The sequence below is a fragment of the Myripristis murdjan genome, chromosome 19 (genome assembly GCF_902150065.1).
Source record: "Myripristis murdjan chromosome 19, fMyrMur1.1, whole genome shotgun sequence".
In the NCBI taxonomy this organism is placed as follows: Eukaryota; Metazoa; Chordata; class Actinopteri; order Holocentriformes; family Holocentridae; genus Myripristis; species Myripristis murdjan.
The window spans coordinates 9,611,085-9,637,602 of record NC_043998.1 but is presented as its reverse complement, the minus strand read 5'-3'; the positions used below and the strand labels follow the sequence as shown (position 1 = coordinate 9,637,602).

The window sequence follows — 26,518 nt, the reverse complement described above, 5'->3', positions numbered from 1 at the left end:
GAGAATCCTAAAATCTCTAGTCCGACCACTCCTGTTTGTTGTTTCCATGCATGTTAAACATTTAGACTTTAAATTAGACCAAAAGAAACAGCTTACATATCATAACAGCAAAATATGCCATGGCAAAAACATATGGCAGTCCGCTGCTTCCCAGACATGGCCAATTTTGGAAATGTTAGAAGTGGTGTTTACTTCAAAGATGAGATAGCACTAAGTGTTCTCCAAATGTGCCGACTAGATCACTCCTATTCACTCATTCGACTCTAGCTACATTTGCTGAATAGTTTCATAATCCAAACAGCTGACTTGCTTGCTTGCTGCAGATGCTTTCTAAAAATCAAGGCAATTTTTGAGGTGAATCCACTTAATTGTAATGGGATGTTACAGTATGTTTGTGCTAACTCCTAAGCAGAAATACATAGTTTCCAAATTTTTAAGCCACAAAGAATAAAAAAAATAACTTTTCACCTGTTTAATGCCATAACATGCATGTATTAAATAATGCATGCCAGACAATTTACTTTTTTTTTTTAGTTTCTTATATTTCATATCAAAAATCCATCGATCACACCCTGCATTATGCCCCACCTCAATATCCTCTTTAATGCAGTGTAATTGTGACTTAAAGCAGATTTTCATGTAACATTATGCCTCTATTAGAATTAATTGCTAATCCATAGCACATTCTGCCTGCACTGTAATTTGGGTCAATACTGCAATACCTACATGAACATTTAAAATGACTGATGATGACATTATAAAAGTCTCTTCGTAAGATGTTCTCCAGGGCTCAGCAAGCATTTAAATGTTTTTATTCCTGGACAGCTTCGTTCTGCATTTGGCTGGCCAAGTCTAAGTCAAACAGAGGACAGACCTGAGCACTGTGACTAACCTAGTATAAACCATTGGGGATGAAAGTGGGAATTTATTTGAAACCAATGAAAATATGAAAATATGAACAAAGTTACCTGAGATGAGAGGAGATCTTTATGGTGGAGGCAGACTCTGATTTCAAAGATGAAACTGTGTCTGTTTTAGATTGAATGGAGTCCCCTGTGTCCTGGCAGGACTCACTATCAGGTTCTGCAGTTTTATTCCTGAGGCCCCTCCGAGTATATGTCTGCTCTGATGCATTATCCTCATTCTTTTCCTTCTCCTTGGTCACTGAAGAGACAGTTTCTGATGAGTCACCAATTTTCTTGTCCCTACGGACATATTTTGAGGTGAATTCCTCCTTATTGCCATAGCGTTCAGCAAGCTCCCTCCTCCTTTCTGCCTTGTAGCGGGCGATTCGCTCAGCCTTGGTCTCCAGAGAGGAAGACTGTAAGGTATCTATTCCATCCATTATGTTGTCCTGTCGGTTCAAATGCAGTCAGAGTTTACGGGTTCAAGGACCCACCTTTTCTTGACTAAATGCAACCAGCTGAGTGAATTCCCAGTTGCTTCTTCCAACGTCCTAATCCAAATTTCCTTATTGGCTTTGTTGTGGGTCTTCCCCTTGAGAGCAATGTCTCACTCCACCAACATCATCCCAGAGCTGCAAACAAGAGAGGTTAACATCATTAGTAAGTCATCATTGTTTAATATAATTCCTGATGATGGGCATGCAGAAAACCTAAAAATCTGTCAAGTTGAGTAGACCGCATATATTTCTTCAGCTTTCACAACAAACTAGCTGTAACTGCCTCAGCTGTGGAGCTCTAAGCCAAATCCAGCCCAGCCTCAACTAATAGCCCCCCCTGTGAGAATGATGTCAGCCAGTTCTGCTAAAAGACAAGTCATCCCCAGAGTTGGCTGGCTGACCACCGCACTGAGACTCTCATATATCCTCTATTCAATCTACTCACTTGAAGAAAATTGGGACGAAGGAGGGAGGTAGGGAGGGAGGGCGAGAGGGAGGGAAATAGAGAAGCAGACATGAAATAATATAATCTCCATCCCATTTTATTGCTTCTTTAATTGAAGGGTTGGTGCCTCGGCCTAATCGCCACTTGAATGTTGTCCAATCCTGTAATGATTTGGTGTTTACTATGATAAGCACAGTGCATGAGCTCACATGGCAAAAAACCACAAGTGGCTGAGGATGGAGAGGTTCTACAAATGCAAACTCACTTAAATGCATCCACAGCTGACAACGGCAATAAAACTTGCGTCTGCAGTTTCTGCTTGCTCCATACAAAGCACAGGGGCTTTTCCACAGACGTGCCTCAGAGTGCAAGTATGCTAACGATGCTTTGGGGCTTTGGCCCCTAAAAATCATGGGAACTGAAGAAGGTGATGGGTAAATCGAGGTTCGTTTACGTGAGAGTGGGGCAGGAGTTTGAGCATGAGAAGTTAAGCACAGCACTGTGAGTTCCTTACAGTTAGAGGGCAAAGGTTAATTCAGAACATTGGATTTCACATTTAATAGCTCACAGCTGGGAATGGTGATATGGAAGAAAGTATTAGAGGGTGCTGAAGGGGAAAAACTTAAGAGTGAGTCCAAGTGGGAGAGAAAACGGAAGATGGGTCACAAGGTAGAAAGATGAGCTCACCCCAAGAATACTTTCTGTAATGATGACAGGCTTACACAACTCTCCAAACGCCCCAGGTCTATAAAAACTAACCTAGAATCAGGACTCTCAGTCATCTGTCTGTGTGTGTCCTTTCACCTTGACCTCACCCAGCTCTCCTCCAGCTAATATAACACTGCTTAGCTAAACAGTGATAGACCACAGTGCTTGCCTTATGAAAGTAGGGACACAGAGTAACCACAAACTATAACTGTACTGGACAATTACACGTTGTCTGGTCCATGTTATATACCTTCGTGATATCCAAGACACCCACACTGCAGGGAAATGTCTCAAAAAGTGTTCTGCCAATAAAAACTCATCTAGTGTCCTTAAAAATGAATTCAATTAAGTGAGCACAAATATACATATCCACAGCCATTTTAACCTAATTACAACAGATATTAGACTAGGTTTTAGGAATGGAAGCAGAGACCAGGAGGCTGAAGATTTTAAAAGGAAGTTCACAACATAAAGTAAATCGAGAATCAAATAGCCTATTAAATATGTAGGCCAAATCAATTAGCAACAGTGTCTCTTTAACCACTCTGGAGCCTTCAAGATGCTGCATGCTCAAAAACAACAGGATGTTGTGGGAGTTATTTCACATCACTGGTCTAGAGTTGAAAGGCTGAAAATTTTCTTTGGGTCATGCTGTAAACCCAGAGAATATTACAGTGAATGTTTCAATTGAGTCAGCGGCACACTGATGCTCCCTGACCTGTGCAGGCGCACAGCCAAGTTTCTAGGCAAGAACTAATGGCGTCATCTTTAACTAGAGTGCCCTTGAATAAACCTTTGGATTCAAACTGAATTTCAATCCAAAGCAAAGCATGTGAATCTCCTTATGAAGGCAAAGGGGTCCTGAGGATGGATGTTGATTTCAGGACTGTGCACACCCTTACATAATTCACCTTGGTCACTACCTATAAAAGGACTGCTAAACAGCACTCTAAAGCTGGACCATGGAGATCCAAAACAAAGAAGCTGCTTTGTTTGGAAGCCACCTCTGTTATTTTAAGCAACAAGGGGGACGAGGTTGTGAGTCATACATGAGGAATCACTGCCTCTATCAGCGAATGGTGAACTCACCCAATTATATTTGTTTTGGGAGTTTTTTCTCTACCTATTTATGGTTATTTCTTCAGAGAGACAAACTGATAAAGGAGAAACGAGGCTAAAGGGCATTCAGATAGCTCTCAATATGGTCCAGCGTGCTGGCAAAGCTGGTTTCTGCCAGACCTAATGGCATTCAATGGCAAATAAAACATATCTCAGTTTTAATGTTTTGCTGATGGATTGGATATAACATGAAAATTATATGTGGGCACATAAAGCCTCACACAAATATGGTTATTCACTGACAATTGCAACATAGCTGTCTTCTCCAATATTTACTAATGCAAGTCTGTCAGTTTGCCAGCCAACTCAGATGGGTAATTACCTAATTCTTCTCTTCAAGGGCATGTAAACAAACTGAACTCTGTTTCCAAGTCCTGGTGTGATCTCTGACCTTATGTTGCCCCATGGGAGTTGTTACAGGCTATGAGAGGAAGCTCTGTCTCAACAACGGCCAAGTATGTCACTTCCTGAGCACACCCCATATCCTCCTTCATAAAAAGCTCAATTAATCAAAGAATTGTATTCATACACTGGGCAAAAGTCCAAAGTTCTCGAGGGAAGGGATGGGTGAGGACAGCGTGTCAATTTTCAATGGGTTCAACAACCATATTTCCCCCTAACACTCAAAGGGGTATCATAGGCAGTACCATAGTTTCCTCTTGGAAACCTGACAACTCTATGCTACTTGTTTTCAGTAATGTATTTATTCTATTCCCTGGCAAAGACCACCAGCAATGCTAGCCAGGAGAGCTGGGAAATATGACCAGAAATAATAAACATGGCCATCATAAAAATAATGACAATAATTTGACAAAAAATACCTCCGATATTATTGCAGCAATAATATTGCACACAAAAAAGTTGTCTATGTTTGTATATGCACTAATAACTTAATAGCAGTGTTCAAAGATCATTTCAGAATAAAGCACTAGCAATGAGCCATGTTAAGTGAGTGTAAGGTGGCTAAATGCAGGTTAGGTAGATGAATACAAAGTAAATTACAGATGAAACCCACTGTCTCAGAAGAGCAGAGTTAAAAATGTAATCTAAACTATGCTAATTTGTTATTAAAATGGAACTCAGTTTGTAATGCCTAATGAAAAAGTTAAAAAAAAAACACAAAAAAAAACAAGCAACTGTTAATAGCATGTACTATTATAATGAATCACGACCTGATACCTTAAAGTTAGATGTTAGCCTAATCATAGAATTTAAATTGTTCCCACAGGAAGAGCCTCTGTAAGATTGGATGTAATGCTACTGGTCCACTAGTCGGTACATCACAAAACAGCTGCACAACCAGTTCTAGAGTGATGAGCACACATAAGTTTGAGATTAAGAAAAAAGAAAAGAAATGAAAAGAAAAGAAATAGATTTTTTTTTTTTTTATAGCTGGGAACAAATCCTCCAGAACAGGTCCAACCACGTAAAGCATGCATGAATCAGTAACACTTCCAAGTTATTACTGAAATCACCAAAGTGTACATTTACCACAGTATTATAAATATTTGGAAAGTTTGGAAAGTTGGTTATGCTCAGCTCTACTTGCTAGCTACCATGGATTCCCCTGTACTAGTTGGAATTCAAAAATACTGAAAGATTCAATATACCTCCAAGGTAGACTAAATGTTGAAATACCTCTGAGAAGTTGAAAAGGATCTGAAATGAAAAGGGGAAGTTATCAAAGTAGAAACCTCTTAAAATACATTGTGAGAATGTCTTTTTATGCCATCAAAATTTTCAGATCTCTAAGCATCCCTCTCTGCACCAGGCAGGCAGCTGACAATACAGAAAGAACCTTCAGAGGTTTGGTAGGCACTGGAGACTTTGTTTGCACAAAAGGTGGGAAAAAGCCTAACTGTCATCCGAATCCCTTCAAAATTTTATCTAGCACTGTGATAAAAACAAGAGAGCAACAGAAAGCTTCTGCACAACTCTACACACAAATACAGCAGGGCAGCAGGGGAGCCATAATAACACAGACTCCAAAATCCACCCTTCGACCCCATCCTCATTACTCATAGCTCGCTGGTGTCACAATCTACACATGGGAAGCATTGGGGCTCTTTATGGAAGACATGCCTGTCACACAGACCCAATAAGAGTAACATCGCTAGACTTGAGTTCAAGGGTTTATTCTTTTGACTGCAAGACGACTGCCAGGTGGAAAGCTGCCTCAAGGGGCAAAGCGGTGACCTGCACTCCATTAGTCGGTGGATTCCTTCAGAATTCACAAGTCCACACAGGAGTACTGAGCAGGAATGCAGGCAACACCCTACGTATATACAACATGGATTTGCATGGGGATAATATAGGATCATGCATAAAAATTTTGAGTCTGTTTGTAGAGTCAGAGGGAGTGAAAAAACTGAAGCTTGAAGAGGCAAAGTGATAGCCCAGGGCTTATTGATGGCACAGGGCCAAGTATGAGTGTATGCAAGCTCTGTTAGTAAACTATTAATGTATTACAAGAGGCACTCTTCCTTTCACTTTGACCATAGAACCCACAGCTCCTTTGAAGACATCAGTGTAATGATAGGGGTCACCGCACTACTGGAACAAAGAGAGATGCCAAAGAGCAGCTGATAGCAATTGTGGGATCAGTGTGTCCAGCCACTCTGTCATGCAATTATCATGTCAAGAAAATGATTCAACATCATTTCAATTTGGATTTTACCAAATTTTCCCACGTCATTGACAAAAGTTGTATCTTTTCTTATCTAGAAATCCTTGCTCACAAACTTACCCTTGATGCTATTTGACAGTTATTTGGGTTAAAATGTTCAAGTCTGTACGTTTACACTTGAACAAGACTGTACTTGATGCCTCTGACTGCTAACAACAATCAGTGTTTTATCAACACTTGCCACTGTAAAAATCCAAAGAATCCAAATAAAGTTACAAACAGTGAGAGTGAAACAGAAAGCCTTTCAGACATGAGACATCAACTTTCCTCCACCATGCACAGAGAGGAGGTAGTTAAAGATAGAGCCAGCTCCTGACACACATTCTTCCTAAGGGAAGAGGGTGGAGAGTGGAAACTCTGTTGAACTGAGAAAACCAGGTGCCACTGCAGGCAGCAGGCAAAAACAAAACTGACGGTCATTTTTACACAATTTCCTCAAGGCTTCAGGTTTAAGGGATATTTGATCAGTTCAGGCTCATTTGAGGAAGACAAAATAAAGACAAAGTATTAAAATATATTATTAGAGCAGGGCTGTCAAACAGTAATTTCCTAGTGTAGGACATTCAAGTGACTTCCAAGGTGACATTTCCTTGCTCTGAAAATACCATCTTACCATTTTTTTCTGTTCAGTAAGCATTCAAAGAAAGAGACATAACAGAAAGGTGTTGGGCCAACACAGACATACTGCTGGGCATTAGGAAAAGTGTGTGTGTCCTGTCTAAATTCCTGTGGTTTGCACAATATGTAGACCTATGTTGTATGTGATGTGTGTGTGTCTGTCTGCAACTAGGTCATGTGAGCAGCCAGTAAGAACAGATAAGCCTGAGTATGGGTCATCAGTCTCTAATCCAGTAACCCTATCTTCTACATGTGCTAGGCAGTGACTTGAGGTTCATTTCTCACCGCTGTCTTTTGCAGTGCGAACATTTGTGGAACTGTGTCGGCAGCTCAGAGTGTTTTGTTGGTCACAATACGTAGCATCCAAACAAATATTATGGGATATTTCTCACCATGAATTTAGTGACATCTGACAGTCTTTATAATTGGAGGTGCATTATGCCAACCAATTAGACTCAGCTGACAACAATGTTGCTGTGAATGCAGCAACATTTTGAAGAGGAGTACATAAGCTATGGCGACAGCCTCTGCAGCAAAATCAAATATGATATTAACTTTGACTAAATACCTCTATGTTGATATTGTGACAATATTGCAGTGATAACTATTGGTGCTTTAATTAGATATTCACACACAAGTGATTTTTTTGATAAACAGTTGTTTCTAATGTAGATACAATGACCAAGCAGGTAGAGGCAAACAGCAGAACAGCTAGAACAGTCTACTAAGTTCAGAAAACTTTAAAACCAGGAAAATGTGACATTTTTGTCAAATCACAACATTACTAAACCCCAAATCCCCAAAACCCAGACAATATCTTGTCTTATATTTTATTGATATAACAATATATTATCATTAAAATGCCTGGCTCTATTATTCAGGCTACACAGGCACCTCAGACCTCTACAGTGAAGCTATGGTAACATTTTAATTGGCCTTTGAACCCAGTCCATTTAACCTCGCAATGCATCTGAAGAAAAAAAAACTGTGCAAGATGGGCAACCCCTTACAACAATCAACCACATACTGAGTGACCAATGTGTTCCTTGTTATAAAGCAATCTCTCTCCACTTCCAGCAGTTTAAGGGCCTGCCTGCAACCATAGGCAGGATGAAGATTTAATTGCAATTCCAGAAACTTTCAACACCATCCCGCTGAAGTGGGTCTTGACTAATAGAGAGCTTGAGAGGAGGACGATGACAGAAGGGGTGTGTTGTTCAGAAGCCTTCCACTGACATGACTCAACTCTTCCCTGGGTTTGAGCTGGTAAGGAAAGGGAGAAAATGAGGGAGAGGATATAAAGGGGAGGTGAGGGGATAATAAGAAAAGGGGAGAGCACAGGGAGGAGGAGGAAGAGTATGGAAGGAAGGAGAATAGTGTACAGAGGAAAAGCAGGGTGTGTAGAATGGGAGAATGGAGAACTTAGGCTAGAGGAGGGGGGAAAGGCGAGGGAAGATGAAATTGAGGGTGGAGAGAAGGGGCTTTTGTGGGGGTGGATGTGATGGCTTTGTGGGGCATGTGTCTCCAGGGTGCCAAGAGGCCCCAGTCGGGTGGTGCAGGGTGGCGGGGACAGGGGAAGAGGAGGAGGAGGATGGGACAAAAACAGGGCCTGAGACTAATCCATCTCTCTCTCTTCCTCTATCCCTCTCTCTCTCTCTCACACCCACACACACACAAACTCCCCCAAATCCCTTTTACCAGAAGTCCTGCTGACTGGAACCAGCCACCCATAAGGCAGTTGACATAACAACCCCCCGGCTACTCATGCCTTCACTCTGCTTTGCCTTTGTAACCGACACTGTAACAACTGTGTGAACTGACCTGCTTGAGATTTGGAGGTGTAACGATGCTTGTCACTAGCCGAAAAATAAGAAAGTCTGCTACTTCCTTTGTTGTGCCTTTAACTCTTTGTCAAGAATGGCTCATGTATTCCAAATTCTGAAACATGATGCAAGGTTCACGAAGAACAAATGAGTCTGAGGGTGCTTTACATATTTTCCTCAATTTGTTTTGGAGTGTTTTTCTTTCTTTTCTTTTTTCTTTTTTTTTAAATAGTCCTTTGTCCCAGCCTTCCGGCTTTCTGTTTGCCGCATTCAAAGGAGCCATTAAATGTGACGTATGAGAAAGCAAACAAGAAAACAGACACACACAAGGGTGCACAGGGCACATACTGGCACACAATCACAGAGACACCAAACTATTAACACCATAAATACACACACTCTCTTTCCCAATAGGCTGTGATCACAGAGGCTGGAGTGCGGAGTAGGAAGGGTGGAGTTTATGGGCCTTTATCAGTCCAGCAAATCACATGCATGTCTACGTGCATGCACATGCCACACACAGTGTGGTTGGATTCCTTTCAAAGAGTTAATGTAAGCCAGAAACAAACACCCACACAAAGGTTTTATGGGGCAGATGTAGTAGCTACAGTTAAAGCACACACTTTACCCCAATCGCAGCCCTCTGCTATGAGTGCACCACTGTTTTATGTCCTTAACAGTGCACTCAATGCAGAGCTCTGGCCAATTCGTGTAAAGTAAACTGGGTCAATCAAAAAGCTGAAGATCTTTTGATTAATATTTTGCTACCTCCTTACTTATAGTTTTAATTTTGCAAATTCCAGGCCCCAGTTTTTGCATTTCATGTACAAAGTACAGCTCCAACTATAAGTCAAACAATCAAATAGCTACAAACTTAGATGGATCACCCACTATTTTGCTAATCAATTAATCGTTTTGAGTTACTTTCAAGAAAATGTCTTTATTCTCCAGCTTCTCAAATGTGAATATTTTCTGGTTTCTTTCATCTTCTGTGTCATTAAACTAAATATCTTTGGGTTGTGGTCTGTTGGTTGGGACAAAATAAAACATCTGAGGATGTCACCTTGGGCTGTGGGAAATTGTGATCAACATTTTTTCACCATTTACTGACATTTTATGGGCCAAACACATGATTGCTTCATTAAGAAAATAACTCAATAACTAATAAATAATGAAAATATTCATTAGTTGCAGCTCTAGTTCAAAGTGTATTGTTATCCATTCTGAAAATGTCTAATGCAACCTTTCCACTTGTCAACAACTCATCAGCATGGACTTTAAAAGTAGCTCTCCAGAAACGTGCAGGATGAGATAAAGACAAGAGTGGACAGAGAGAGAGAGGGAGGGGGAGATGTGGGTGGGGAGGTCAGTGAGGTGGAACGACTCATGCAGCAGATCCTGGTCATGGGGTCTCTGTCTCTGCTCTCTGGTGTCCACTGTGCAGAGCAGACACCATCTGGACAGCTGGAATGCTACTGAGCAGGGGGTGGAGGGGTTAAGGGGGCTCCGATCTTGCAAGGGGGGATGGGTCATGGCTGAGAGATACAGTATTAACAGTAAATGCCAGACCAACAGCAAAGACATGAACTAATCTGATTGTTTCAGTTGCATACAAAAATGGTAGCACTTTGCCCGAGTGGTTAGTAAGACCATCCCCTGCCCCAGAGCGATGTTCGTCATTTGTCTCTTTCCACTTTGCAGACCACTGCCTGTCAGCAAATTGGTTATGTCACAGTTGCATCAAAGTGTTTCCTCAACAAGTAATTCACTAACAGCAAAAACAAATAATACTTCCATCTCTTGTTTACAGCTGAAGCTGACTGCAATTCTTCTCTTCACTGTGATGACATATTTTGCTGACCAAAGAAAAATTGTGACCTGTGATATACTGGAACACCAAAACGTGAATGCAGTACAGCACAAATGCATACATATAAGCTGTGCCTGCTTTTTTGCTGTGTTTGCACAGGAGAAAACTGTGTAGCACATTTCACAGGCCGTGTTGAGAATAATACATCTCGGATGGGCTATGAAGATCTCCTACACCATCACCTGATTCTTTATGTCTTTATTTAAGTTGGCATCAGCGTTTCAGAAAGCCAGTGTCACACACCACATCACACAGGATATACTGCCAGGGCCACGTTCATGTGTATTGCAATGGTGACTTCAAAACGACTATGTAGTCAACTTCAGTAAAAAATGTGTCCATTAGTAGTCCTGAGTCCTGTAAAAGCTGCCTTGAGCAAAGCTCTGAACCCCTTCCTGCTCTTTCATTAAAAAAGTACCTCTTATAAAATGTCAATGTAAAATATGAGGTGCAAATATAACCTGTTGCTGAATGAGTTACACAGAAATGGAGTGCAAAGTCAGACTGTGTTGCTCCCTATTCATGTGACATTTCCTGAATGGAGATGGAAATTTGCATGGCCACTAGGTCTGAGTCAGGTTTGGATGTCCATTATGTAAAAGCACACCATGGATGATGGTGATTGTGGTTTATGTCGTTTGTGGTTGATGATATTTCTGTAAAAACTTGCAAACTGCCTTTATTGGTGTTTTTCAGGTTCTCTTGTGAATTAAATTTAAAAAACACATGGTTCTCAATATGAAATACGTCTGTTTTCTTGGTTCCTGCAAGACTGACTTTCTGGGAGCTCGGCCTAGAGCTAGCAGGAGAAACCTAATAATATTTGTTGGTACTCAAAGCATGATACAATATGCACAATACATATACAGAAATTATATTGTTACCAATAAAATTGTGAGAATGAACTTAATAGGAGCTGAATCTAAACATTGAGACACACTGTATTCAGAATATATTTACAAAGTATGTAAGTATGTACATGAGTATGTAAAAATGCATTTGCAAAATGAGGCACTATTCGTTAACTACTGCTGTTGAGTCCAAACTTTTTAGTAATATCCCTACATTCAGTCTGTCAAGACCTTGGGATATTTGTGTAAATTTCATTCAATGGATGTTGCATGGAGAGATAGCTATCTCTGGCACGCATTAAACTCTGACTGTCTCCTTCTCCCATCTCTTTGCAAGAGTCAAAACTTGGTCCTATCACATTCGCAGATGGGTGCAACATGGGCGCAAAGGGTGAAACGGTAAAACAGTAGCTGACACATACATAGGACGTTGCCCATCAGGCTGCTAGTTTTGAAAGCTACTCTGAATTGTGTCTCAATGAACAAATACAAATGTTCTCTGGAATTTGTTTTCTGCCCTTACTTTCACTTGACAGCGGCGTCAGACAGACCTCTCCAGCTCTGGCACAGCGCTAAAACAAAGTGAAATGTAGTATGGAGAAAGGTCTCGTGCTGCCACCTCGCATGGAAACTATTATGTGTGTGCACCTCCAATGAAAGTCAGAAGTATAACCATATGTTGTGTGCCATGTGAATATTATATTTGTTAAAGACATCATCTGTACAGGCCTTTGGCTGTACAGTTACTTACCAAATACAGTTATCATCTGAAGAGTGAATACTGGAAAGCAGCCACTCTAACTGCTAGCCTGGTTTATAAATACGCCTTAGAGGGGATTAGCCTGCGGGTAACCCTTTGCACTCTTCCCTGGGGAGTTCTATTGCTCACATTGTCACATCCCTTTTGCTTAATGTAAATATTTGTACTGTACAACCACTTGGCGGGTCAGCTGACATTGGACCCTGCTGAGTGCTAAGGAGAGAGGATGGGAGACAGGGTGTGTTTCTTTTTGGATATAGCCTGACATTTTGAAGCCAAATTGGAAGCCCATTTGGAGTGTGTTTATCCATTGTGCAGTAACAGGTGAAGATAAAAACTTAAAAAACAATTACGAAATCTCTTGCGAGTCAGGTGGAACAAGAATTGTAATAATAGATTTCACTGAGAAATTGCTGCATTTTCTGTGATGTTTACAACTTTTCACTCTTTCATTTCAAACAGATCCCTTCATGCAAGGCCAAGAGGGCAACACTTTCGGCTGACTCTAAAGTCTTCTTAGTATGATCAGAAAAAAACTGGGAGCCAAAAATGCTATCCTTTATTGAAAGACCTCTGAGATGCATATATATTTTGATCAGATACAGGTGCAGACTAGGGATGCTAACTGGTGGCCGTTTGACCGGTTGTTGACCATTTGAACTTTAACCGAATAATCTTGTCGGTTAAAAAGAAGTTGAGTCAGCCTGGAATGTGACGTGCGTTTGTTCACTTCGAACAGAATTATGATGCTTTAAGTGGGCCGGTATGCACCGGTACGGAGTACCAGCACGTCTCAGTTTTAGCCTGTAGTACTGGGAGTTTTTACGGCGTACTGGGACTTCTCGTGAGCCCATAGTACCCTGTCTTGCTCTATGTCTCGCCTTGTGATTTGGCTATACTACATTACCCAGTGTGCACTGGTACATGCCACACACCTGCCCCTCACGAGCATATGCTCGTGAGATGTTCACTCGTAAGGAGGTCTCGCGAGTCGAGTGTGCCAGAAAGCATAGAAAGGGCGTGAAGAAGAAGAGATCTCGCAGACGTTGAATGTAAACATGAGTTTGATTTCCCGGTTGGTTTGGGGTGGTTTAGTGAGCCCACCTACTGTTATTACAAATGTTGGCGTTTTGTTATGATAAAAGCAAACACAGCAGTTTGTTATTTAACCCAGCGATGTCGGCACCGACAGGATTCGGCATGCCTACTTTACATAACGATTTCTCTGTGACCGCTTGTGATATTCAGAAACTTTAAAAAATGTCTGAAACTGTTGTTTGTTGCGGTTATTCTTTTAAGGTTTACAGACAGTCAAATAATATTCTCGGTTAACCGAAATAAACCGATTAATGAGGCCCGGTGGTCGACCAAGAAAATTTTCCATTTTCGCCATCCCTAGTGCAGACAATAAGTTAAGTTTTTCTAAAAACAAATGACAGAAACAATGACTCTAAAATGTATAGCCTATATTTCAAAAGATCCATGTTGACTCAAACAAAGTGTCTTCTCTGTTGTACACTGCTCACCCAAAAGCAAAATAATAGCAGTTCAAGGAAAATTTTGAGCTGAATAGAGGCGATCCGGATGCACATGTTCAGTTATTTCAGGCCTGTTCCTCTTAGTGGTTTGTAAAACCTTAATTACCCATATAAATCCAAATTACAATCCTAATTTAACAAGAGAGAGCTTTTATATCCCGTCAATTACAATTCAGCTAAGCAACAGTTAGTGTGAGGTACATTATCTCACTGCACTGCACTGAGCAAAATCCCTCACCTTCCTGACAGCATGCTGGCAAAGCAGCAACACTAGTTAAATATGAGTTTAAGCAAAATGAATAGGTGCAAAAAAAGTGAGGCAACAGAATTAAGGCCTCATGAGAAGCCAACCAAGTGACAAGTGCTAGTTTATAGTTCAGTGCAGATGGGAAAATCCTCGCATAGCAGCCCCAAATTGCCGCCAGCACACAGCTACCAAATAACAAAACACAATGCTGTGGCTCCACAGCTTGCCTAGGTCAAGCACACTCGTTCTCTGCTTAGCTCAATTTATGAAGATAACTTTTTATTATTATCATTATTATCATTATTATTCCACCAGAGCTGTTATTTCCTTACATAGAATTTGTCTATCAAACTTTAATGTTCTATATCAATGGTTCTCAAACTGGGGGGCGGAACACCCCAGGGGGTCATTCTTTAGGTGGACAACTCTGCATATGCAGCCTGTGACAGGGGGGGCGAAAGTAGGCGATGTTTTGTTTTAAGGGATCACAGGTAAAAAGATTGAAAACCACTGTTCTAGATACAGGGATGTCTTTACATGTAATGTAAACACTGTGCCTCTGACCTGCACTCATTGGTGATAAAGGAATTGAAACCTGATCCACTGTTGCACTCACAATAAACTATTTACTGTAGATGCAAATGTATCATCACATTCATTCCAATGCAGTAAACCATGCACAACACCAAACAAGTCTCTGCAGCAGGATCCCTGGTCCACAGCACACCCCTCCTCCCTGCAAAGCCCTCTCTAAAATGTTGAGTAAAAAGATCCGTGCACAGGGAACCCAACACCACCCCCGGACTGACATGAGGTGTTCAGGTGAATGATAACACTTAACGCACCCTTATAACACTTGACTAACTACCCTGCAACAATGGAGCGTCTGTCTCTTTGTTTGGGCTTTTTTTACATGGTCCAAAGAAAAGGCAGGTAAAGAGCAGCAGACTTGTGTGTGTACAACAGAAAAAAATGCAACAAGAGCCACTCCCTGTTTGGACATGTTCTGTTCAAGCTGCTCTGCACAAATTAGCATTGCTTAGTGCCAATGGGGATTTGACCAACAAGACGTCTTTGTGTTACTTTGCAGCACGATAAATGTAACCTCAACACATAGGCCTATGACATTAAAGCAACATTTTTGTGTTGAAGACTAAGATATCTTATGGGCTGATGTGTAGTCCCATATATATGATACGCAGACAGAGACAGAGCCCTATCAATGCGTCCATCAGCATTCTTCTCCTATCTTACTCAACACCAGCTGATGGTTGAAGAGGATCATGGGAAGCCTGTTGTGACACAGGCTGCTCTCAGAGATAGTTTACTACAGGAAAATTACAGTCTGGCCAACCTCAAAAAGAGAACCTTATGAAATGAAGCTGCACATCATGCACTTCATTCCAAATATAAAATACTTTTTTTCAAAATGACTGAAAGCAACAAAATTAGAATACAGTGCTTTTTAAAGGCTAATAGGCAAACAAGTAGTTGAAAGATCCTGTGCAGTATAGATAAATCGTATGACAGACTTCAGGCAAATATTATTCCCTATAGTATGCCTTTCTGGACATGGACATGTATTTGCACGACCAGGTGACTAGTGAGAACCATTTGGCCCTGTTGCATAAACAATGACTGCTGGAAACAATGCTCATCCATATTCCATTGGGTAAACACAGGCTACAGTACACCTTCACACACTTACACAATGTACACTCACCATATTTAAACAAACAGATCAAGAAAACCTCATACATCTCCCTGAACTCATTACACAAGCAGTTTGCATGTATTTACATAGGGCTGCCACGCCAGGTTGAAACAGACAAACAAGACCTTGATTCCAAACTATCTTATGCCAACTCACTTATTCGAGCCTGCAGGAGACTCCTTTTTTCACTTCAGCAGAAATGGAAGAATCAAAATGGCTGAGTAAGAGTGTATCATGTCACGGTCAGTCGTGAAACCATGTGTTCTTTGGGGCTTTAGCTTTCTCTCACTTTCTTATCCCTTTGTTTTCACAGGTGTTTTGCAGAACACTTCCCCAAACGCTCGCCCCTGTCTGTCATTGTGTGCAGAAGGGCTACTCTGGGCTTGGTCTCGCTTGGAGAGACAGGGGCAAGGGAGGGAGAGAGGGAGGGAGGCAAGCTGTAGGCAACCAGTCTCCATCAACCACTACATTTCTAGGCAATGAGCCAAGTGCAAAGACAGTGGGGTTAAAAGGATCAAGCTTGCTGGTATGACTTGGAGCTCATTCAGTATGGTATAGCCCCTTCATTCAGGCAGAGTGCGTGAGTGACAGGCATGTCCATTGGAGAGGTTGGCACACCAGCTGGCTTGGAAGGGCTGTCACTTGATAGGACACACTACTATTCCCACAAATGGAAAATGCCCAAATTCTATGGACTATTGTATATAAGACGATGTGCTATTCTGTAAAGCAGGCTTATACTAGATGGACTAAGACAGCCTCAACAGAAAGGTGCAAGTTATGAATTGTATCTACTGTTTGTAGGAATATGAGCCATGCATGAAGACTCATTTTACCAAATATCATGCTACACAGCAATATTAGGTTCTTTGTCCTAAGTAGTCACACTGTAATGCTCAGCTACCTTGAGAACTACGCTTACGTTTAAGGAAGGAAACTGCACTGACTAATGCAATGACAACTGGATTCTGTGTAACACCGTTTCAACATAACACTCAGCGCTGTTCATCATGCATGTTACAGTGCATGCAACAAAACAATATTATCACTCATAGGTACTTACCAGCAGCTCATGGCAGGAAATCTACAGTTTGCGCTAATGTTTCCTTTATTTAGCAGTAATAGCCTCAGTTTGTTTACTACTAGTTGGTTACATTGCAACAAAACCATCTCCTGCAAAAGAACAAACAAACAAATATCACTTTGTATTTCGTATCAACGTACCTGTAATGTTTTACATTCATGTAATAACATTCCCCAAAGTAGACGAGCTGGTGTTTCGGGAACCTTTCGAGGCTGCAGGGTGTTGCTTCCTAGATGTCTTCAAACAGCTGGAAAAGCGACGAAACTACGTTAGCTACGGAAATGTTATTTCAAAGGAAGAGTTTCTTTTAAGGTTAACAAGACTGCTACCCACGTCGTCGGGAGTCGTCCAAGTCGCCTAAAACCAAGCCCTCGACGAGCAAGTGGAAACAAAGTGGAAATAAAAGGACACTTTTCTTCTTGGAAATGAGTTTGAGGTTGCCTAAACCTATCCTTGAGGTCGTGGGATATTCAGGAGAAGCGAGGCTTTGAGCTACAACACACCACCCGGCTCTGACAGGCTTCTAAAGCGGTAGCGCTGGAGACCCCACTCGCTTTAAAACTTGAAATGCCTTCTCGCTGCTGATTGGTCCGAGCCGAAACGAGAAGTGTAACGCTACATTCACGTACTTCCCGTCAGCGCGTATTTCTGAACTTTCAACGACTCGTTGGTGCATTTAAGTGTTTTTGGTCGAAATGAACCAACGTAAACACTGACGTTCACAGTAGTTGATGGTTCAATTAAGACATCAGGAGTCACATAACTACTTTGTGTTACAGCAGCATAACAACTAGGATAAGCTTCAAGCCTACCTGCGAGGAAAAAATAAGAAAACACGCAGTCTTTGACTTGAGTTGTTGACATGACTTCTGTGCCACCCACACTCTTAACGTCACATCTCCGTTACGCAGATATTTCAGGAAATTCCCAGTTTTCCCACTTTCAAGTGCCTTCGGCTTGTAATTGTGAGGTATCCGACAGAACTTGGAGGCAGCAACCTCAAATATGAAGAAATGAGGTGTGACAGATAGTGTAGAGCCTGAGGACATGCTGTTGTGTCTTTCTGTGTAACTTCCATCTCTCTCTCTCTCTCTCTCTCTCTCTCTCTCTCTCTCTCTCCCTCTCTCTCTCTCTCTCTCTCTCTCTCTCTCTCTCTCTCTCTCTCTCACACACACACACGCACACGCACACACACACACATACACACACAATCACTTGTTTCTGTGCTTTTTATGATAATGCATCAAATAGTGTATAATTATATAATTATATTATATTGTGTATTGTTTATACAAATGTTATAAATCAGTTACAAACTCATAAACACTTGATGCACACCAGAGTAAATTCAAAAATACATAACTATATACACCTACAGCTGCGATGCCTCGTTGTGCACAACAGCATGCATCATAGTCACAGTCAAGGCTGTAGCACCTCCTGCTGCTCATATTATGACTACTATGTTATCGTCCTCTCATGCAGGGTATTTGATAGTCTGCAAAGGCACTTTCACCATATCAGGAACCTAAGTCTTATAAAACCAACTCTCTAAATGTGCTGCATCAAACAACTTAACTTTCTGTGGGTCCAAAACATAGGAAAGTAGGCACAGTCAGTTCTACTTCTAAGGCAATTACAGTAGGTAAAAGAGGGTAAGGAATGTGTTCAGTCTTGTCTTTGTTTTTTTCTTGAACATTAAGGTGTCAAGTTCCGCAGTTGTGAAAGCATGAATTGTTATTTAGTGTTTACACCTTCCGAGGCCTGATTTCTGCAATTAGCATGCATTTTATGATGCATTATCCATCCATATGGAGTCAAAAATCATTAAAAACATGTGTGATTTATGAACAAACAGGCGTCTTATGTCTGGAGTGTGCATGATGTATCTGGATTTTCCTTTCCCACACCAAAATGCCAGCTGTGAGCGTTTACCTGCATGTATGTTTATTTGTGTGAGAGAAGAAAAGACAAAAAAAGGAAGAGAGGCTGTGCTTGTATATATGCAAGCATATATAAGAGAGTGCATGTGTGTGCCCTTACATCACCCAAAATGTCTGTAAACCAGACAGAATTCGAACCAGAAAACACAAATAATAATAATAGCAATACAAGTAGGTGTACACATGCATACATACAGACGGTGTTATGAAGAAGGAAATAATCTATTGGATCAGTTCTCAGTGCAGATGGTAATTTGCTGCAGGACTTCACTATATTTACAAATTGACTTTTTATTGATATCTTGTGTAGCTTTGTGTGTGTCTGTGTGTTTGCATTTATATTTAAAGCTCAAATGGTTGGTGGTGATGCAGCTTCATGTTCTCCGTCCTGCCAATCATTTTGTTCCTGTCATCCTCGCTGCCCGTCTTCACCTCTCAGCTGCTGAGGTTAGTTGGATAACACCAAGCCCACCTGGAAGGCAGACATACAACCCACTGTCACCTTGCATCATTGCATTGTACCTCCTTGTGTTCATTGTTGCAGTGTGTATTTGCTTTTAACATCATAATTAAGCAACGACTTTGATGATATTTCTTCCTCACTCTTTTACAATTTTACATTTTCTGTGATTTATCAATGCAACATATTAATTAATGTGAAAATAAATAGGTAATTATAGAAAATAAGCAGTTTGTAGCACCTTGTGTAACTTCAGTGTCTCTACATATGTGTTTGATGAGTTTCTCATAAATCCCACAGTCAATGTAAAATATCCAGAGTTGTGTTTTTTTGTTTTTTTGTTTTTGTTTTTGTTTTTAAGTATTGTTTATTTGATATGAAGACTTTCATACCACAATCGGATATTCATATTTCAAGTGATGCAATGGCAAAATCTTTTAAAAGATTAGAGCTTATATAGGGATTCTTCATGAGGCAGTTCTGGTTGCATGTTTTCTCGCAAAATGGATCATGCTGTGTAAGCTGTGAAGTATTTTTCTGAGAGGTGCTGACATTATGGTGTTGAGTACCTTTTCTGGACTTATGTTGGGGCACATCCAGTTGTACAGGTAATAGTGGAGGCTGTCATCACTGATGGTGAACCTGAGCTTCTCCAGGAAGCTCTTGTTCTCCATCACGTCAAGAGCAGTGAAGACATCAAAACCTTTCTGCCAGTGACAGAGAGAGAGAGAGAGAGAGAGAGAGAGAGAGAGAGAGAGAGAGAGAGAGAGAGAGAGAGAGAGAGAGATGGGTGAGATTTTATTTCATGATAATACACCCAGATCTAATTTTACTGCATTAAAATAACAGTTTTACTCTATTAAAATAATTGCTCATTAAAGTAGCTAATTATTATCACTCTTTTCAAATTAGTACAGTCTGTAATTTAGAATAGATTGTTGAATCAGCTGCACTTTCTATGTAGTTTGGAGACAAAGTAATCCAAAAGTCATTTAACTCAGCTTATCAGTTCCAGTGAATGTGTTACTGATTTGTTGAGCAATATAATGACAGTAGTATTGTATGACAGATTACTGACTAGTGTGTAACCTTTTTCACTCTGCAAATACACACACCCACTAGATGTATAATTGTAGTGTTATTATGTTTAATCTACTGTCATTCCATGCATCTTGCCTGCACTAAATTTGAGATTTCACAATGTTATGTCCAGAATTTATTTGGCAAATCCCATATTGAGTAAATGTCTGATAATAATTAACCGGGTCAAACTCCTTGTGCAGCACTTGTATTTGTTAAATTATAGTAATCCTGACTTTGACACACTCACAGCTTTTGCCAGGACCAGCGTGTCCTCCATGAGGACAGTCACATCTGTGGCAGTAGAGACAATGTACAGGAGATGAGCTGCTCTCAGGCCTGTGTGGACCAGGTGGTTCAGCACCCTGTATGAGACGCTGTAGAAGCTCACCATACCGGTTAGTGTGCCATCAGCACCCTGTGTGTACGCAGGGGAGAAAAGAGAGATTAACTGTACTGCTATAAGAGTCCATGAACTCATGCGGGGTAATCAGTATTAAATCTGTAATTTGATCTTCCAGTGGGGTGTGAACATCGAATGTGTTTCTACAGCAACTTATTTAAACACATTATCTTAAAAACAAGCAAAGTGATCTTTCTTACGTCAACATATTGTTAGCTGTTTCAAGAAACTGCACTAACTCTACCGCAAATTTAGCAAAATAAACTTATCTAACTCCTAGTCAGATTTTTTTTTCACTTTTTTACTTTGGATTGTCTGAAAATGACCTGCAACTCTAATGCATTCGAAATAATGAGAAGTCATGGCACTGTAAGCCCACATAACCTGGTCAATAAGAAGGCTAAAAATATATCAGTACGAGATGCGCATAATGTTTACAGCAGATGGTACCATCAATTTAGAAGGAGTTGCTAAGTAACAAAAGTATTAAAGTATAGGCTATTTGCAGAGTTATTTGTGCCTGTTCAGAAAAAATTAAGAGACACAAAAATGTCTTTGATAATTAATGTATCTTATCTTTGTTACAGGCTGCTGACAGCATTGCGGCTGTGTGTTTCTTTAATGCTGCAATGCCTTTGTGTTTGCTTCTGTAAATCCCTTGCCCTTACATATTCTTTAAATCCTGAATCCTACACAAAACCAGCTACTCCCGCAATGTTACAGGCTAAGCCTCCTTAAGAGCCAGAGATACTCCTGCATTTGAGTAACTGTAAGGTCAGACCTCCACCACGTAGGTGTCAATCACATTCTCCCTCGGCAGCAGCCAGTGTTCAACTTCCTGTAGAGACAGAACGGGGCTGAGGTGGAACTGGTGCAGGTTTGCCTGGAGCAGGGAGTGAATCCCCGCAATATCCTCTGCGGTCATAAGACGCAGGCCTGGTGTCTTTGTCACCTTGGTGAAAAAGAAGGGAGGGGAGAGAAAAATTATTAATAAGAACTTAATGACAAAGTTGATATTAAAATGATTTAAGGAAAAATGTTGTTAGGAGTTTAGGAAATACCAAACCAGTATCTTTAAAGAATTTGAAGGGCTGTTGTAATCATTCTAGCATTTTGGAAGAAGTTGGTTAAAATCTCTAGGTTGTAAGTAGTGAAAGAAAATCCCATGACCGAAAATCTGCAGGTTAAGCTTAGTCCTCAGGCAAGATATTAAAATGCAAATGGAATCTGAGGAGTAAACGAGTTTAATGCAATGGTCCAATTCTGTTTGATGTGGCATTATACCAAATCCATACTGCACTTGAAATCCCAGCTGAAAAAAGCACAATCATGCTAAACTGAGAACAGTATAGTTTAGTGTAGTGAGGAAATGACAACTACTGCAGGTAGAATGCATGACCACAGCTTTCTTACATATATGAATGACCATTAGGCTCATGATGGGATTGAAAATGGTTAAATCAGTAAGGCAGTTTATTTCCTTGATTATGTCATTGCTCTAGTTTACTAAAACATTATGTGTGCGAAAGCCTTTTGCGTGTGCAAAACATAACCCCTGACTGATCAAGAAGATTGTCTTGCACCTGTTACAAGACTTAATTTTGCAGCTATTTGATTCTGGCCTGAGTCCTTTGCTGCATGTCATCCCCTCTCTCTGCCCTTAATCTGTTGCCTCTCTCTACTATACCTGTCTAATAACCCACTAAAGATTTTAGTAAATCTGGGCCTTGGCGTGCAGGACTGCACTGACGCTAGTGTGTACAGTGTCTTCCACAAGGTGGCAGCACATACTAACCTCAGGCAGGCGGTTGAGTTTGAGAGCTCTCTGCAGGGTCATGTTCTGTCTCAGACAAGGATAGCTCACATCCATCAGTTTACGGGGGTTCAGAGGCCGATGCCAGTATCTTACAGAGTGAACAGACGCAGATGTGCATGTGCACACATACACATATTAAATATGAGAGAGCTCATTCTGGCAAAATAGCATTTTTTTTATGTTAAAAAATACTCCAATCAGAGCCACATGAGGCTTATGGCCCTATGGTGAGAGATGTTTCTATTTACAGACTTAATTTAATAGCAAACTGTGAGGAGAAGGGTAGTGCTCAGATATTTCTTCATTGTGTTAATTCTGGTAACTGCAGCATCATTTTGCATTTGAATCGAATGTTAATCAACCCAAAACCTGGTGTGTACAGACGACTACCTGCAGGTGCTCAGTGGTGTGGGCAGGACTACGCCAGCTGTGTAGACAGCCTGGTAGAGGCCCTGCTGGTTCACCCGTCTGGTGAGTTCTCGGATCAGAACCGGAGTCATCCGCTTGAGGCGAAGCTTCTTATGGACACACAGGAATTTGACTTGTGCCATCCGCTTTTCTCTGGATAACACAGGGTTTGCTTTGACACATTTGCGAGAAAATTTGTCCTCAAAAATTAGTACATGTCATTAAATAATTCCTCTTGTTTCACTTGTTCAATGATTTTTATGGGACGAACAAGTATAAATATGTTGAAACAAGGCAGAATAAGGCAGCTCAGCCTACTAGTATCACAAAAGTGACACTTGATTCAAAAAAGATTCTGGAAACAAGTTGATGTAGCACTGGAAACGGGAGGGTTTATCTAATCCCACAGTCAGATTTGTTCAGTTATTTCAAGGAAAACAACTTTTTTTTTTTTTTTTTTTTTAATCACCGAATATGAGACTAAATGACTTATTAAGATGGAGGGTTTTTTTTTGCAATGCATGCTATTCATCCAATACACTGTGTGCTCATAAGGAGTAGTAGTTGTTATAGTAGTTAAATGATTCAAGAACAATAAGCAAGTTATTCAAGAAATCAGTGTGTCCATAATTCTACCTATGAGCTACTCACGTTTCATATATGTGGATGTCAGCAGGAACAGCAGCAATGAAGCCGACTAACTTCTTGTTGCCGTTTACTCTCACACCACAGTGCCACTGCGCCAGCCAGTTAGGAGGCTGCAGAGCCCTGGAGAGGAGGAGAGTGACAACTGTCTGCAAAATTGCTCTGTGAACAAATGTGAGGCTGGTTTAACAAATTCTAATTAGGCGTACATTTTTTCAGTGAAAGAAATTATATTCAGTGGACCAGGCTTAATACATACACCAGTGTGTCTCAACCTCAAGGCCAGGGACCTGTGCCAGTTCCAGCAATGAGCAATGCTAATGTTAATTATTTGTTTCAAAGTAAATGTTAATAGGTTTTAATGTAAGTGGTCCCTGAAAGGTGGAGATACCTTAATTACAGATCACAGAAAAAAGGCAGAAGCCAAAAGATTAAAGGAGTGCACTGGTGACTCATGTTGTTTTTGAGTGGGGAACATTATGTGTGGGGGGGGGGAAACAACAAAAACAAGCCTGAATGCTATCTTAAGACATTAAACTCCACTCCTGCAAAGTACAGAAGAGTTAGTGTGGTGCTAAAATAGAGCATGCATGTTCAGTCAACTTAACCTGGACCAATGTCATGATAAAATCTCTGGCACAAAATAAAACCGACACATCTAAAGGGAAAGTTGCTCATGTTTGAAGCTTACCATTGCAGGTACTCAGGAGAAAAGTCATGTCTGATTGTGTTGTCATCTTCCTCCCTGTAGTTCTCATTTAGTAGAGTGCATAGCTCTGCCAGCTGAACGGCAAAAGGGAAAGCACCGGCATGACTTGTAGGATTTCACAAGAAGCTATTGACAGCTGCAGTTCTGAGTCATATTGAAATAAACAATGTGCATTTTGGTTGAAGTCCAAATTAGCTCAAGGAGAACTGCCTATTTCAACTACAATTAAAATGATGTGCCAATAGTTTTGCAAATACAAAATAAACCATTCTTTATGGATTCCTGAAAAGCTGGCATTTGACAGATACAATTTTTTTGATTATGTATTACATTGGTAACCCACCACAGTAGTGTTGGTCAGATCTAGGGTGTCCCAGGAGAAGCCTTGGGGTAGAGAGAAGGGCTCCTCACGGACACAGGCCTGGCCCTCCACTATCGGCCCATGAGTAGTAACACTGTCTCCTAAGGAAATAAATTGTTTTGTGCCACAATGAGATAATACAATTTTCTCCTCCATATTTTAATGTTATTGAATGACAAAGTCTAGGTAAAGATGATCTTATACTATGTTTTATTGCCAACAAATGAGGTCAAAATTACGTTAGCAAGTAAACACAAAATTTGATGATAAGGTCACAATCATTCGGTGACATCTGGACCATCAAAGGGCCTACTCCCCCTTAACAGTTTGCACAAAGGCTTAACTTCAACCAGAAAACTTGCCGTAAAACTTTAAATTTATTGAATATTAAATAAATTGGCATAATATGTGATACAGGAGCTGTAGTCAGCACTGGAAATTAGACACTCAATTACTGTTGATTTGGTTTATGGTTTGTAGTTTCTAGCTTTGAGGTACTCGACTTGAGCATTTCAGTGTTAAGACACTTCTAATCTCTGCCCATGAAAGCAAATACGACTCATTTTGCATTTTTTTTTTTTTTATAAAGAAAACACAAGTCAATTCAGAAAAAACACCTTAATATACAAAACATGCAATCATTTAATATAAATGTAAATTTTTATCATGCATTTATCTTCAGAAAAATGCAGCCTGAATGAATGTATCTGAACCAAGAAGCCAAGTTGTGAAATACAACAGCGTTATTTTGGTTAGAGGTGCTTTTATTTCCTGTATTTCCAATGGCACATTTTGATGCTTGAGAGGATTTTGAGCCAAAGATTCTCATTTTAACTACAGAAAATTAAAATATTCCAGTACAAAACTCACAAACTGAGTCTTAAAATATTGTTATCCTAAAAATAAATTATAAAAAAAATCTGTGAGTGGGATGAGGTAATCACACTTTTTTCCAAAGCAGTTTAACCTGTTTCAGGAATTTTCCTGAGAACAAGTATATGTTGATACAAGCCAGAGAAAGGCAGATCAGCCCACTAGTGTCAAGAAAATAATGACGACACTTACAAGAAAATTCTGGAAACAAGTTAATTAGCATTGGACACAAGCTGGATTATCTCAGGCAGGTTTTTCACTTGTTTTAAAAAAAAAAAACAGAAGTGTTGTACCCTGTCAACACTGGGGGGTCATGGTGATTTCTCCTTACCCAGTTTGGGGACAGGCTGTGTGTCCCAGAAGCGGAAGGTGTGTTTCTTGGCCTCTTGCAGGGTCTTGGGCTGCACCTGGCCCAGGGAGAACAGGTGGAGGGCTCTCTGAAATTCCTGCTGCTTCTCCTCTGGCAGAGAATCCAGCTGGGATAGGACAGGATGCGACATGACAGACATTTTTTTCTAATCCCCAAGGAGAAGATTTGTTGTTGCACAGCAGCTAATAATCACTGGCTGTACAACACATAAGACAAATGAGACAGATGGAAGTCCATCCCATGAAAAAGCTTGACCACATATGCCTACAATCAAAAACAGATAATTACAATAGACTAACAAAAACAGGCCAGCTTTTTTTGGTTAGAATACACCACTTTGGTGGACAGTGCAGTTCTTTATAGTACCATCAGTGCATATGTTTTCAGCTTAAGCTGGTCAAGTAGGGATGGAAAGCCCAAACACAGAAGTGTTAGAGTTATATTGCACCATGGCAAGAGACACATTACATGCAGCATTAGCCTGGAAATGTGAAAGACCTCAAAGAAACCCTCTTTTCTAAAAGTGCCCAAAAGAAGAAAGGAGGACACAGATGGCAATTCATGGAAACAAGCTGTTTGACATAA

The 26,518-nt window shown here is 40.6% G+C and overlaps 2 protein-coding genes across 3 annotated transcripts in view; both read right to left on the bottom strand.

Annotated features, from left to right (window-relative positions):
• The window catches only part of svild (supervillin d), a 56,259-nt gene extending 38,860 nt beyond the window's left edge, over positions 1–17,399 (bottom strand). The window contains 2 exon segments of the mRNA XM_030078211.1: positions 969–1,537; positions 17,006–17,399. Coding sequence (XP_029934071.1) covers positions 969–1,345 — 377 coding nt within the window. The 5' untranslated portion in view covers positions 1,346–1,537; positions 17,006–17,399.
• Positions 17,400–18,394: 995 nt separating this feature from the next.
• LOC115377993 (glycylpeptide N-tetradecanoyltransferase 1-like) overlaps positions 18,395–26,518 on the bottom strand; it is a 30,458-nt gene continuing 22,334 nt past the window's right edge. For both annotated transcript variants that reach the window (XM_030078092.1, XM_030078093.1), the window contains exons 3-12: positions 25,895–26,039; positions 24,673–24,791; positions 24,312–24,403; positions 23,627–23,743; positions 22,958–23,128; positions 22,547–22,655; positions 21,533–21,703; positions 20,599–20,766; positions 19,838–19,975; positions 18,395–19,280 (exon numbers count right to left, since the gene is read on the bottom strand). In XM_030078092.1, the coding sequence (XP_029933952.1) occupies positions 19,257–19,280; positions 19,838–19,975; positions 20,599–20,766; positions 21,533–21,703; positions 22,547–22,655; positions 22,958–23,128; positions 23,627–23,743; positions 24,312–24,403; positions 24,673–24,791; positions 25,895–26,039 (1,254 nt within the window). In that variant the 3' untranslated portion in view covers positions 18,395–19,256. The remainder of the gene's footprint in view (positions 19,281–19,837; positions 19,976–20,598; positions 20,767–21,532; positions 21,704–22,546; positions 22,656–22,957; positions 23,129–23,626; positions 23,744–24,311; positions 24,404–24,672; positions 24,792–25,894; positions 26,040–26,518) is intronic.